This window comes from Fusarium verticillioides, chromosome 3 (genome assembly GCF_000149555.1).
Source record: "Fusarium verticillioides 7600 chromosome 3, whole genome shotgun sequence".
NCBI lineage: Eukaryota > Fungi > Ascomycota > Sordariomycetes > Hypocreales > Nectriaceae > Fusarium > Fusarium verticillioides.
This window is the reverse complement of record NC_031677.1, coordinates 2,054,368-2,068,358: the sequence shown is the minus strand read 5'-3', so window position 1 is coordinate 2,068,358 and position 13,991 is coordinate 2,054,368. Positions and strand designations below refer to the sequence as shown.

General features: G+C 48.5%; 7 protein-coding genes across 7 annotated transcripts; 3 read left to right on the top strand and 4 right to left on the bottom strand.

Annotated features, from left to right (window-relative positions):
* Nucleotides 1-281: 281 nt before the first annotated feature.
* Nucleotides 282-2,543, top strand: FVEG_16258 (hypothetical protein). The gene has a single exon (XM_018905498.1). It carries the CDS (start codon nt 1,498-1,500, stop codon nt 1,921-1,923), a length of 426 nt encoding a protein of 141 aa, XP_018754523.1. The 5' UTR covers nt 282-1,497; the 3' UTR covers nt 1,924-2,543.
* Nucleotides 2,544-2,649: 106 nt separating this feature from the next.
* On the bottom strand, nt 2,650-4,302 carry FVEG_08143 (hypothetical protein). Its single transcript, XM_018896973.1, has 5 exons — nt 3,982-4,302; nt 3,897-3,923; nt 3,629-3,841; nt 3,348-3,565; nt 2,650-3,294 (listed from the first exon to the last, which is right to left on the bottom strand). Exons 1-5 carry the CDS (start codon nt 4,094-4,096, stop codon nt 2,995-2,997), a joined length of 873 nt encoding a protein of 290 aa, XP_018754522.1. The 5' UTR covers nt 4,097-4,302; the 3' UTR covers nt 2,650-2,994.
* Nucleotides 4,303-5,068: 766 nt separating this feature from the next.
* FVEG_16257 (hypothetical protein) lies at nt 5,069-5,221 on the bottom strand (the record flags this gene model as incomplete). Its single annotated transcript, XM_018905497.1, has 1 exon — nt 5,069-5,221. The coding sequence occupies one exon, from the start codon at nt 5,219-5,221 to the stop codon at nt 5,069-5,071; it is 153 nt and encodes a 50-aa protein (XP_018754521.1).
* Nucleotides 5,222-6,778: 1,557 nt separating this feature from the next.
* On the top strand, nt 6,779-9,273 carry FVEG_08142 (hypothetical protein). Its single transcript, XM_018896972.1, has one exon. The coding sequence runs from the start codon at nt 6,891-6,893 to the stop codon at nt 9,189-9,191; it is 2,301 nt and encodes a 766-aa protein (XP_018754520.1). The 5' UTR covers nt 6,779-6,890; the 3' UTR covers nt 9,192-9,273.
* Nucleotides 9,274-10,411: 1,138 nt separating this feature from the next.
* FVEG_08141 (hypothetical protein) lies at nt 10,412-11,707 on the bottom strand. Its single transcript, XM_018896971.1, has 2 exons — nt 11,350-11,707; nt 10,412-11,285 (listed from the first exon to the last, which is right to left on the bottom strand). Exon 2 carries the CDS (start codon nt 11,267-11,269, stop codon nt 11,108-11,110), a length of 162 nt encoding a protein of 53 aa, XP_018754519.1. The 5' UTR covers nt 11,270-11,285; nt 11,350-11,707; the 3' UTR covers nt 10,412-11,107.
* A 963-nt stretch (nt 11,708-12,670) lies between these two features.
* On the bottom strand, nt 12,671-13,958 carry FVEG_16256 (hypothetical protein). The gene is made up of 2 exons (XM_018905496.1): nt 13,336-13,958; nt 12,671-13,279 (listed from the first exon to the last, which is right to left on the bottom strand). Exon 1 carries the CDS (start codon nt 13,710-13,712, stop codon nt 13,347-13,349), a length of 366 nt encoding a protein of 121 aa, XP_018754517.1. The 5' UTR covers nt 13,713-13,958; the 3' UTR covers nt 12,671-13,279; nt 13,336-13,346.
* Nucleotides 12,676-13,723, top strand: FVEG_08140 (hypothetical protein; the record flags this gene model as incomplete). Its single annotated transcript, XM_018896970.1, has 1 exon — nt 12,676-13,723. One exon carries the CDS (start codon nt 12,676-12,678, stop codon nt 12,862-12,864), a length of 189 nt encoding a protein of 62 aa, XP_018754518.1. The 3' UTR covers nt 12,865-13,723.
* Nucleotides 13,959-13,991: the final 33 nt, after the last annotated feature.

Genomic DNA, 13,991 nt, shown 5'->3' with positions numbered 1-13,991 from the left:
CAGGGGCTTGGGCGTCATCTCAACGCGTTATTGCCTGAGACCTTGAGCTTTGGGAAGGCTCAACTTGAAGCCGAATTGTGAATTGATTTTAGACCCTTTCCAACGACCATTTTTTGTGACCTATTGATCAGTTAATAGGGGAATACCTCCTAACGAGCGCCCGGGTATAATGGATGGTTCTTCAGGTGTAGCCAAATTATGGATACCTCCACTCCCAGAATGAGCATCCACTTTCAGTGCATTGGCATTACTGTTGTTAAAGACTTATTTAGAATCCATTTTCGATCCAATGCCTTCAGACAGGCTCGTAGGGGGAAGCCTCGTCTCGGCCCTGGCTGTAATGTCTCCTTTGAATGGGAAAACAGAGTGTTAAGGCAACAAAACCCACTGCATTATCCAATGCTCACACTGGCACATTCTGCCCTGGCTTTGAGAGCCTTTTTTTGGTTATAACAAGAGTTGGTCGGCATAGCTTGAGCAACATGCCAAATACCTGTTCAACGGAACACTGCTGCGTGCGCTTCAGACACGGGAAATGTTGGAGATTGCTCGAGGTTCATACGAACCATCATTGGTCACTTGGTGGTTCCAAGTTACTCCAAATTCCCACTGGGGTAGATGGAAGCTCAAAGCGCGCTCTCCCGCTGCGCCATTTAGATTCCATGTTTGGACCATGAATGCCGTTGTTAGGACCCGGCCGTCGACCCCTGGCTCGAGTTATAAGGATGGTAATCCCTTTCAATGGCAGTCTCTCGCATAAGGGGGCACAAAAACTTCTCCCGGGCGAGCAAAGCCAAGCAAAGCAAAGCATTTATTCATTCTTGCACTTGCTGAATCGATCTTTGTTGCGATGCAGGCAATTCGTCCATTGGACACTGCCAAATGAGACGAGCGTGCCCCCATCCAAACACTCTCTGGCGCGATGTCTCCTTCAACATCTTTGACCCCCAACAAGCAATCGGGATTGAGAGCCTCCTCATCTTCTGCGTCCATGCGGCACGATTGACCTTTCGAAATGCCTGTAGGCAACGACACAATGTTCATTCTGATCTACTGCAAGTGCGGTAATCTGAATTCAAGCCAGGCGGCAACAAGAGCACATTGGCGACTGAAGGATCCGGGCTACGGGCTCGTTCGTCAGTCATCTGCGAATCGCGTTGTTAGGAAAGGACATGGGTCTGGTGTTTGACCATAAGATATCCGGCAACACTAGATCATGAACGGAAGAAAACAAACTTGAAGTTAAGTTTCAATTGACGTTGCCTTTGTTAATCTTCGTTTTGAGGATGTACAAATGGTTGTTGTCCGGATCAACGTCAGCGTCGTGAATGGCAGGACCTCGAACTGCCTAAGAAAGGCGGTCTAGGATTACGCAGGAATGCCAGGGCACTTTACCGAATCTAATCAAAAGGAACCGCTTGCAAGGCTGGGAACTTTCAACTAACGGGTAGATTGTTTCGCAGAGTGTATTGGGTGCCGGAAGCGCTGTTGGATGATATGTTTGCGGCATCTCGCAGTGTGATATCTGACGCGGTTGCACACCTACAATTATATCAACTATCGCCAAGGATACCGGCAGGCGGTTTAAACCTCGGTATCGCGACAACTGTGGAATGCCAAGGAACGACAATGGCAATGGAGAAAGGCTTGTTTGACGAATACTCGAGAGCTTCTGCCCCATTGTTATTGGTGTCTTGGGTCGGGGCTCTCAGGCAGCCAGCCACCTGTTGCCTCGTTTTCATTACCATGAAGAACAGAAATGGGTCGCAGTCACAGTCGCAGCATCCATGCTCATTGTCGGGGATACCTTCAACCCTCAACCCCGAAACAGGCCAATGCATGCCCGTGTTCATCGGGTATCTAACTGCCTATCAATGCTTTTCAACTCAGCCATTCTGGTCTAACTCGGTTCTGCGCCATTGATGATTGATCTACACAGACCGAGGAGAGAATCACGCTACTCCACAGCCAGACAGACCCCAGCTTTGATCGGTTACAACCACATAGACATCAAGTTGCTTTCAGATATGGGGTTTCTGTGGCGACGAGACCGTGCTTACACTTCGCAGAGTACCAAGATCGTACTAAAGCCAATTGAACATGTAATCAATGGCTCTTTGAACACGGCTTTGCCCATGTTTTCCACGTTGGCGACTCAAGACTGCAGTTCACCGCCTTGTCCCGCAAAGCCATGTCAGTTGTCGTTCAAGTAGTTACTCTTTAATTTCCAGTACAGCTGTATCAAAAACCTCAAGCACGTTCATGTTTCGCGCGACAGAAGAAAGTTCTGGGCAAGCCTTGGATTGGGTGTGTCTTGGTATAGTAGTAGGACGCTTTTTAATGAACGAACCCTTCTATGCAATGCCGAAAAAGATCGATCATGGTTTCGCAATCTAAGATGGTCTGTCTACGCTCAGGGGTACATAGTCCTAGATTATAGATTCTGCCAGGAGGCAATCAAAGAAGGCGCCTTGTCGTTTCCAACTGGTACTTTGATCTTCCATGTCCCCTTGTACCTATTGTTGAGCCTCATCATTCATCGGAAGGATAGTTTGCCGTGCCCACCTACCTTACCTAGTAGGTTTATCTCCTTTTCCTCCCCAAGCATTCACTCGCGCCCTGCAGCCCTACCTATGTCAATCAAAGTCATGTGCTTATAGGTTGTCATGCTACCTACGAGGTGAGTCTCGCTTCTGTTTCTATCTTTACTGCTTTTTCTTGGCCCTTCAGAAAGCAAATTTGCCATCTCGACATCTGAGCTGTCTGGCCGTGATCTCACTCCCCGAACTCTCATCCTTGGTACACGTACATCTATCCTGTTGACATCACTGCTAACGGAGAGGGTCTCAAGGAGTGTGATTCTTCAAACGATTGTCCAATATACATCCATTCTCTTACACACGGCTCACCAAGTCGTTCCGTCACAGTCCAGTCGTGAACACCCATTCGCCTTCCGATCCTCCAGTTTCTGTTCCATCCGCCCCTCTCCCGATGTCAACCCCCTCGTAGAAGGGTTGCCATCAATCCGGCGTAAGCAAGACAGGAGAGCAAAACTTTCTCAAAACCCAAAATCAGTCCCTGACTCAGCCAGCCAAACACGATCACAAAGACGAGATACACAACTACTTCACCAACTGTGGATCGAACGTTCAGGGACTGAATCGCGGCTGGAGCGCAAGCAAACACGGCGATAATGGAGCTGAAGATGGTGATGCTTATGAACCGTATGGCCCCGTCGTTGTAGTGATACTGATCATTATCACCAACCTCGTCTTGCCCTGTCAGGAACGGTGTCTAGGACCTGTCAGTACATACTCCTTTGCAGGCGGCACATGTGAGTGTCTTACAAGGAGGACTCTGCCGATCTTTGTGTATCCGGCAAGGCAGGTGAGCTGGTCAAGCCTGTCTGGCTGCGAGAGCGATGCCCAATCGTGCATCGGCGCGTCAAGGTACTTGCCGCTCTCTCCTTCTAACATAGTTCTGAAGGAAGGCAAGAGATGTCTCAAGAAATAGCTGCCTGGCTTGTCGAGTGCGAGCACCTGGCTTGTCTGAATCAACACCTGTGCTGTGCGTGTGTCAGCTTGCGGTCCAGTCAATGGATTGTAATCGCCATTGTCCTCTATCTTACAAAACTTTAGGTATTCCTCCACAAGCTTTTCTTCCGAGTTCGCATATTCTGTACCCGATTCGAATGCTTTTTCGGCCTCGTCATAAAGAGCCACTATGCGGTTCGCTTGAAGCATAACACAGCGTGAGCTTATGTTTGACAGTCGGGGCGCGACCATGTGTCTTCTATCTTGCTGCATCTGCCGACACATGCGAACCCAACCCCTTTCTCCTCCTGATCATGATCTCTCAGCTCATACTAATAATTACAGGATATAGTTGTAACTTACCCCAGCTTCCTGCTTGGCGTTCGAGATCTAGGCACAAGTCAGCTAGCCGCCGTGCTGAAGCGACATTACATTCGAGATCCCATACCTATTCCAGGTCTCGTGCTTGGTGCATTGACTTCCTCACTTCGTGGTGACTCACTGGCTGGTCTTCGTACCAAATTGCCTTGTTGAGGTGCGTTCATCTGGTAAGGTTGAGACATTCTGACGATGCGATCGCATAATTTACCTGGTTTCTACCAACGCAATGGCTTCCCAGTCAAGCTTGGTGAGATCAATCGGTAAGGGCCAAGTGGCCCTTTTATCTTTGCCGAGTTCACACATCACCACACGCTGATGACGGACACACAACATTGCGGTGCCCTTTGGGCATGCAATGAGGCTCGTTTCTACCACTACGAGGTCCGTCTCGGCCACCATTGTACAACGACATAACACACCGCAACTACAGCTGCAGCTGCCTTCTTTTCTATGCAAAGTTGTTGGCCGAGTCAGGCGCAAGGTTGTCGCTGCAGGTCGTTGGGCTGTGCTGAGCAAAAGCAAATCACAACACATACATAATCGGCGCTGTCAGCCAGGATTGTCCGGATCGAGCCCAATCACAATCATCTGTCAACACCCACCCGTTCCTCGGATGTATCAGGTTGGTTACTGGTCCCTGGCCCGTGTGATAGCAATTCAGGCCCCATTTCTCTTGAATGATCAATGTATTCGTGTAACAATCGCGCTTAAATAAGCGCGTTGAAATACCTAATATTCAGAGTATGTCTTTCATGTTATATCACCAGCAGGTTGATATATCCGCACTTTTATCGTTCAAGGTTTTCTATGTCCAGATGGTTCAATAAGTGCCTATGGACCTATCTAGATAAAGTAAAATCATTAAATGGAATGCAATTATATCCCTTTCTCGAAGTCCCTGTGCCACCTAGATAACCACAGCTTTTGAATTTGTTCTCCGAGCCATGACCCAGTTCGCTGCAGTCTTTGACAAAATTGTTGCTTAGAACTGGAAGATTATCGTCAGAATGGTTTGGAAAGGAGTCCCTGTGGGGTTATGCGCACATTTACAGATCATGACCTTTCGTGTATTTTGTACGGACTTCTTCACAGTATCCGTAGCTAGATACTCGACAGGCGGTTTTGTGTGTAGATTCGATGAGTTCATTGCAAAATCAGGCCTCGGAGTCGGCTTTGCTAGAGGCGGGAGGTTCCTTGTTCTTGGGCTGATTTATAATAACAGTGCCACCGGAGCCCTTGGGCTCGAGTTTTTTAGGGATATTGATAGTCAAAGCGTCCACAGGACCAGGACTCTTTGAGGGGGACATTTGTGGATATGTTGTTGAGTTATGGAGAGAGAACGAAATGTATTAATCCGGTGAATACTGACTGTGGTATATGATAACTTAGCTTGCTACTCTACGCCCTTATTATACTTGTCAGGCCAAAGGTCCCAAGAGCAGTACGCGTCCTAGCAGCTCGCTAATTTATCTCTCTGGCCCCATCTATTGAGAAAAAGCAAAGTCTGGGAGATGATAAAGACAAGGTCAGGACAAGGTTGGCAAACTAGAGCTCAATGGTCATCAGCAAGGCATGAGTCCACGTAGTAAATGCGCTTTGACTTGCGCCAGGTCGATATTCTCAACAACGGCTGACCGCTGCCGGGCAGCTCAAGCTGCTTCCAATTCGTCAGGACAATATCTCTCGACAGGTTCTCGCCTTACTCTGAATACATGAGTTTGGCGATCATGCGTTTCAAGTCTAATCAGGGGACAGATCAGCATTCAGGAAGCTCAGCACTATTTTAGCGGCTCGCTTCCATCTTGGATCATCGGTAACGAACACTCACAGCCAGTCGAGAAATTTATTCTTCAACTGCTGGACAGTCGTGAAGTATCATATCTCTCAGCCTTTAGTGTTCGAAACAGCCATACTCCGTAGAAAAGGCACCTTTAGACATACTGCAAATGATCTCCCCCTTTACTGGTTCTAAGTTGCACAGAAGCAACGCAACAGGGAAGACGGCAACCAGCTCATCGTGATACCAAGAGCAAGAAGCCTCACTCTACCATGTAGAAAGTACTCAGTCTCCGCCGCTAAGTACGCCACACTGACCGTTACTGCCCAGGCATTGTTTTCCTTTGATCTTGGCTTGATGTGAACAGCAGCTTAAAGAATTTGTACTGAATCCATGGCTGAGAAAGTGGCCTAGGTTTGTTATTTGCTGAACATCTATTGGGTGACTCTGTCCATGAAACCTGGTCAGCGCGCCTCATCGATAAACTAGACTCCTAGAGTCGGGTGCCCCTTGTCGTCGACCGTAAGTAGATGCCGGGCTGGAGGGTTGGGAAGAATAGATTGATTGTGGGACTACATGCAGGGGTCTGTCATTGGAAGTCATCATCGCTACCAGTTTTGCGGCGGAGGAGTTCATAATCATCCCCAATAGCCCTGCGGAGTAGGATCCCATCACTAGCACGAATGGGCCAAGTGCAAATTTCATGCCTACGCCCGCAGATAAGACACGAATACGGATCTAGAAAGTTGACTGATCGTATGGAAGGGTCAGAGTGAGGCTATACGTACCGATACCAACTTACAATAAGCCAATGCTACGCGAGTTTCAAGTAATTTGAGTCACAAGACATCGTCTAATCTAACTCTGCATTTCAAGTCCTGGTGCTGTTGCATCGTTTCATGAAGCCAGCTGCTTGGGTAGCTGTGGCGTCACATCCGAGCGAGGCATCCGTAATGAGGAGTCAGACACACATGTTTTCTTGTTTTTATACGGAGTTCAAGCTTCATGTTTCAGCATAAAGTGCGTTACAATGTTTATGTAACTATCATCTGAGGCTTGGTGTTAGGACTATCTTATCGATAGATAGCGTCTTATCTGGCTCCAGCCAAATTTTTAGAAAAGTCAAGACGAATGAACGGCCCCACCAAAAAGTTTCTCTGCTTGCGCAGATCGACGTTATTCAGGTCAAGTCAATCAAAATGCCCAAGCCTAGAACAAGACGTGGCGCTGGCCGCGAGGAGAAGAAGCGAAAGAGAATCGAAGAATCTGAACAAAAACACGAGACTTACGAGAGCGAGAACAAGCGACAGCGCACTTACGAAGACAACGACAACACCGATGGGTTCGACTACCAAGATGGCCAGGATCCTCAGCAGAATGGCCTTGGCGAGAAAGAGTTCTTTGGAATGCTTGCAGAAGAAGAGCAAGAATACTTCCGTCGCGCGGACGAATTGCTAGAGCTCAATCAGTTTCCATCAACCGAGGATCGCGACATCTTTCTTGAAAACGTCTGGAAGGAGGCTGAGGGCAAGGAGCTCAAACTAGCCAGTAGTCAGTCCTGTTCGCGATTGATGGAGCGTCTCATACAACTGTCGAACACAGCGCAAAAGAAGCGATTGTTTGAAGCTTTCGGTGGGCACTTCCTCTCACTGGTACAGCACCGATTCGCGAGCCATTGTTGTGAGGCGCTCTTCTTGCGATCTGCTGGTGTGGTATCACAAGAGCTTTCTGGATATGTGCTTGATACCAAGGGCGCCGATGTCGACATGAAAAAGCCCGAGGCGTCCATGGAGAACCTTTTTCTGGCTACGCTCGACGAGCTCGAAGGCGCTCTTTCATACCTCATCACCGATCGATTCGCGTCACACACTCTGCGCGTACTATTATTAGTCTTGGCTGGCCGGCCTTTGGAGGATGCGTCGGTGCGAAGTCTCGTCAAGAGCAAGAAAAAGGAGAAAATCTCAGTCGCGGGCGGTTCAGCAACAGATGAGGCGAACCGAGGGTTGAGAGCAGTACCCGAGTCGTTTTCAATGGCAGCAAAAAAGATCATTCAAGACTCAACGGCAGGGATGGATGCTACCGCCTTGCGAGTGCTTGCCAGACATCCCATTGGAAATCCTACACTTCAGCTTCTCCTTGAGCTCGACCTTACGCTCAACAAGACCGAGCAAAAGGCTGGGTCTGAACAGCCAACTCTACTATTCCAGCTGTTACCTGGCGCTCCAAAGTCTTTGAGCGACGGCTCATCAGAAGCATCCGAATTCATCAACGGCATGATCTATGACCAGATCGGTTCACGACTTATCGAGACCCTCATCACACATTGCCCTGGAAAAGTTTTCAAGGCACTCAACCAGAACATCTTCCTCCCCAGAATAGAGGGTTACGTCCGAAATGATGTTTCGTGCTACGCTGCTATACGAGTGCTGAATCGCCTCAGCAAAGATGACCTGGTGCAGGCCGTTGAGAAGATTACACCAAACGTGCCTCAACTGGTCGCAAAGTCCAGGCTCAATGTTCTCAAGACACTATTTGAGAGATGCAATGCCCGTGGCGCCAACGACGAGATTAAGAGACTCAACAAGGGGCTTAAGGAGGGATGTGGAAAGACACCGGCTGACCTGGTCATCTTCCTGTGCGGTTTGAAAGACATAGAGATGAAGAAGAAAGATGTCCATCAACTTTCTAAAAACGAGTACGCGATCCAATCCCATGGTGCTCAACTCCTCACTACCCTTCTTTCCATTCCGGGGCCGACAAAGGGTGTGCAAGAGTCATTGCTTGCCCTCGAGCCACAGACTCTGGTCCGCCTTGCCACTACGTCCATGCCTACTGTTACTGTCCTTACCACCGCCCTTGCTACATCTTCTTCAAATCCTGCCTTCCACAAGTCTATCGCCAGTGCCATCCTGCCTCATACTCACGAACTCGCCATATCCCAGTTCGGCCATAACCTCATCAATGCTATCGTCGAGGTTCCTAGCAAAGGCAAAGAGCGAAGTATTCCCTTCCATATGAAGGAGACCTTTATGGCACGCTTGGGTGATCATGAGGCAGAGCTGCGTGACAGCTGGATGGGTAGAAGTGTCTGGCGCAACTGGAAGGGTGATATGTGGAAGACCCGCCGCGGAGACTGGAAGTTGTGGATGAGAGAGGTGGACGCCAACGTTCCATCAAGTCTGCCGCAGCGTGCATCAAAGGCTGCAGAAAGGGAGAAGCCACCTGTCAAACCGGCTCCAGAAGTCGTAAAAGAGCGCGTTGACCAAGAGCCTGCTGCTGAAGAGCATATTACTGAGGACAACATGAAGATGGATGTAGATGATGTCGTGGAGGCAGAAGTTAATGGTGAGGAGGAGAAGAGTAAGGAAGAGAAGAAAGCTAAGACAAAGAAGAGTAAGAAGGACAAGAAAGACAAGAAAGACAAGAAAGACAAGAAGGACAAGAAGAAGAAGAAGGACAAATCTGCTGAAGCCAAGGCAGATGAGGAGGCTGAGGAGTAAAACAATTGTTAGTGGGATAGATAGTGGCTACGGATACCCAAACTTGAGCCAACATAATTGCATTGCAACCATTCAACCTGCCCGCCGCTACGACCGTAGCACGATCTGTTCTCTGTTTCTGTTCATACACTTGCCCTGACCCCTGAATTGTTGTGCCAGGAGGACAAGATCACCATTATCGGGTAAATGAATCCTGCTCGGTATCCCTAGCACGTCGAAGCCAGAATGGAAAGCAGCTTGTGTGAACACATGAAGAGGACTGTAGACCGCAAGACTAAATAAAAGCTGCGCTTGCACGCTTGTCACCCCGACTTTCACACCAGCTCTCTTCTCCCCTTTCGCTTATCGTTTCAAGTCCGTTGGAATAAAGGCATAGTACTTACTATTTATCGGAACTATTATCAAGTAGACGAGACTGACGTCTTTTTCCTTCAAACCTTTCCGCGTTGGCACTGAACATCTCCCTTACGCTGTTAAGACCATGCCTAGAGCCACCAAACTCCCAATAATTCGCTACACAAGAGCATTCCATATCGAAGCTACCGAGACCGCTGCTGCGACTTGCACCGAAGCACTCGGCTATACATAACAACCAATAATATTATGGCCAGGGCGAATGCTTTCCTTATCTTCAGGCATCTCAGGGCTGAAGTGTTATAGCTCTCGAGCTGTCCATCTCCTGCCGCAGTCGTGAGTTTAAAGGCAGGCACAAATGTAAGTTCCAGCAATGCAAAGGAGGAAATTGAGAAATCATTGGTTATTACTATATTGGCGGGGATCAATGACGGTTTGGAATCCTTTTCAAGCTCCCTGCGTATCAGTCACACCTACCTAGGGAACTGGCTACAGATCTGCAGGATACTTTGTCAGGTTGTGTGGGCGCACTCCACGATTTCCCGTCAGCTACTCTCCAGCAACTCCAGGCCAGGCAAACTACCTACCCAGCGGTTGTGACACTGGGACGACATGTTGTGCAGCTTCTGATGGACAGAAATTTTGAAACTAGAGAGTTCAGATTGACAGGCTTTGGGGCGAAAGCAAAACCAGCAAAGAAGCTAACACCAAGAATCGCCGGACTCCCACCCATATCTTTCTGCCATTTCCCACAACTCTTAGACAATATTCCGCTTGCATAGAGCTCCATAGCTTATTAGTTGAGCAGAAAAGGTTTCCGGATAATCCATATGACAAATGGTATGGTCATGTGTCAAGATTTCCCACGGCGCAACTGGGATGGACATATTGGTTGCTGGAAACAATTGAACGGATATGTACACATGTTTGAACACTTTACGGTTCACAAATAATGACATCGCGGTTAATAAGTAATACATACTGACCATGCGTGGACTAACTTCAACCAGAGGCAGACGTCAAGCTGATTTACTTGAAATCGGAGTTGCCTTCTGAAGGTGGTGGCTGGGAGGGGGAGGACGTGAAGGTTCATGGAGCCAGGAGATGTTGATTAGACCTACTGGGCGCCAACTATGATTTTGCAATGGCTATCGAAGTTCCATATGTTCCCGTGCTGGCCATAAGTTGGTGTAAGGGTCCATCCAGCTGAGCGAGACCAAGGACTCACTTGAGACTTGAGATCTCGCTAATCTATCCGTGATGGGCGGTGCTCAAATGGATTTCGACGTGCAATGCCCGTCACTGTCTGCCGTAGCGTAAGAAATAAGATCTCGCATGTCGTATAAAACTATAAATGATTCAATGTGTGATCGATCATTACCCAACAACCAACCCTTCCAAGGATAACTGAATCCACACAAGCCCCTGCAACGTCCTCAGGTTGTGAGCATTACCCAGGGGGCGAACAGTGATATCCATGAGAATTGGTGTGATATTGATGTAATGCAGACATTACAAATCAACTCATCACCTCAATGAACAGACCTTGCGAATTTCTTTTGTCACATTTGCTGCACAATTGTCAAACTCGCCACGATCGGGAACTTGCGCACGGGGGCACCTTGTGCCGGAGGCACTCCGTGCGCCTCGTATTGCTGGAAACCTTTCTGGGATTTCGGTTTCGTTTCGAGGGCGTTAAACCTCAGGCTTCCTCGGGCTTCCATCGGAGCTTGGGAAGCACTTGTTGGAGAATCTGGGATAGAGAGAGCAACGAATGGGCATGCAGGGGCAAATCGATGCTTACCACCACCACACCACCACCACCACGAACACCTAGATACACGGTAGCACGTGCAGACGTGGTGGTGTCTGCGCGTCGTCTCCCTCTCTGCTTCTCTGCCTTATGCTATGTTGATCTCATATCGACGCTGGGAGCCGGCAATTAGAGGGGGTCCCTGCCCTCCTAGAGTTTAAAATGCGTGAGCCAATCTAGCCAATCTTGTAGCGGGGGAGCCAAAAACGTCATATGGTGGTGGTCGCAACTTAAGTGGTTGTAAAGGTGCTGAGTGTTTCCGTACTCCGTATTAAGCAAGAATGGGAATGTTAAAGGATCGACACTGAGATGCTTCCAATTCCCATGGCTGACAAGCAGTTGTGGTTTGTGCCGAGGAATTGCTGACAATGATTGGATGAGGCGGGGTTATCTGTGGCGGGCCAACGTGGCACAAGCCAGTTATCTCGGATAAAAAGAGACTAACGCTCAAGGTTCCCGGGACTGTATGCAGCCAGGGAAACTCAAGAAATTGTTAGTGCACGCTCGCAGCTCTGGGTACCTCTTCGTTGTGGACTAAGGGGAATGATGGCCGGAGACGATGGTCCGGTCCGAAAAGTCCGACAGTGCATTCCATCCCAGAAACAAGTTGGGGTAGCAATACCTCTCGAGGCTGCAACCAGAGAATGCACATTGACCTGAGAGCTCATGCTATTTCAAGACAGGCATTGCTACCCACAGTTTCTGGGCTGATAGATATTTCACCATGGATACTGTAGATATGACATTCGATTAAGGTTGGTTTCTCGACCTCCCCTATGCTGACCACCTAGATCTGAATAGTGGGCAAGAAATGTTCCAAGTTAAGGGCTTTGCTCGCTACTTATGTAGAGTCTTTGTTCGACCCAGCCATTGCCAATCGAGTCAGTCCAAACAAAGCAGTTAAATAAGAATGGAATCTGATGATTGTGATTCCAGAACCTCGTGAAGATCGGAAAATCCTAGGTCGACAAAGCTGGAGATTCAATAACACAAGGGGAACATGGGTCATGTTGTGTGGTCGGTTGCGAAACACCCAACAAGGGCGTTTATTATGGTTGCGGTGGTTGAGAAAGCTCTCCACTTTCGGATAAAGAAGCGAACCTTGACCTCTGCAAAGCCATCTTTCTCCCGTCTCCACTGGTGAGATCCTAGCTCATCAGTGACAAGATAGTTTGTAGATTTGGTTCAAAAGGGTGTGGATGTCGACAGAGTCAGAGAGTTCAGCGGAAAAGTCAAGCTCTCAGCTCAGCTCACCATGTCTCTAATGTTACTTGGAAGTAACAAAGTTCGTTTGGCTGACGCAAAAGTTGGTCAAGAATGAGCCAATGTCAGACATCGGCACCTGGACGATACAAATCGAATTCACGGCCATCCGAGACTTCTCGGGCGCTAATAAAGGAACCAAGATCTGAGCTCGAAACCTCGTCATGGGTGATGAGTATCGCACATTCTCTCTTTTCTCCGCCTGGCACTTCTGAATCTGACTCGCTGGGTATTAGGGATTAGTTATCATTTGCGTCGTGAGATACGGTATCCACCGTTCTCGACTGTCAATCAGATCTTTGTTGGCTCCCCGACAGATCCATCCTCTAATTTACTAGGTAAGGTAGGTATTTCATTTTCCCTTCCTTTTTTTCTTTATCCATGTGCCTTGGCGGCCCTGCCCTGGTGCAGCAGCCGCTCGATTCCCTGTGGATGGACCCGCCCGTCTGGATCACCAATTTGGCTTCGAAAGGACGAGCTCCGATTGTGTTGCGATGCTCACCCCTGTCGATGCTTCAGCCTCGAGACTCTTCCCATCGCAGCTAGCAAGTGCCCAGCGATGCTCTGATGTGATAAAAGCGTAGACGGATCGTAATTCTGGCTACCAAGTGCCAGGAACTGGACCTGCCTTGGCTAATCAGTCATTTACGTTCAACGCCTAGGTAGTTAGCCGATGTTTAGGTACTGCTTCGAGTTGAATAGGTAGGTAGATACTTGTTAATTGATTAACTGGCTCTGGCTTTGCCAACGGCTAAGCATGGTACGTCTTCCCCCATTCTGCTGCACCGTGCCGTGGCACTATAGGAGGAGACTGCAGCACAATGCCTGGGCGACCTTGGCATGGAAAAAGGCATGTAAATAGCCCAGTATGGTTTGGATGCTAGGGTTTCTTTGAAGAGGGAGCTGCCACGGGTGTGTACAAGAACACCAGAATCAGCTAGGGTAGACCAATGGAGAACCACGAGGAGAAAGAAGGGGAATGGAAAACAAGGAACGGGGAGACAAATGCGGTGCCCAACTGACAACATCCCATCTTGCATCTGATGGCGCCGATTGCACGGAAGACATGCTCCGTGAAGTCTCATCAGCATAATAAGTAATCAGTTTAATTGAAACAAAAGAATGTTTGTTTTGTTAGTTGAGCCTTGTTACCTTGGGATCGCGATCTCTGAGACGGTCGAAACATGGGTTCATGAGGAAAATGTCTTGACAACGGATCGCCTAGTCTTGAAACGATCGACCTACCTAGCCCACGCGTCACGCTATTGACGGGCTGCAGAACGACAGGATAAACTTTTGATCATCTGCTGGAACAGAATTCACCGTCTCTTCTCTCCGCATGACATATAAATTGTTAGCTTTTAATCTTT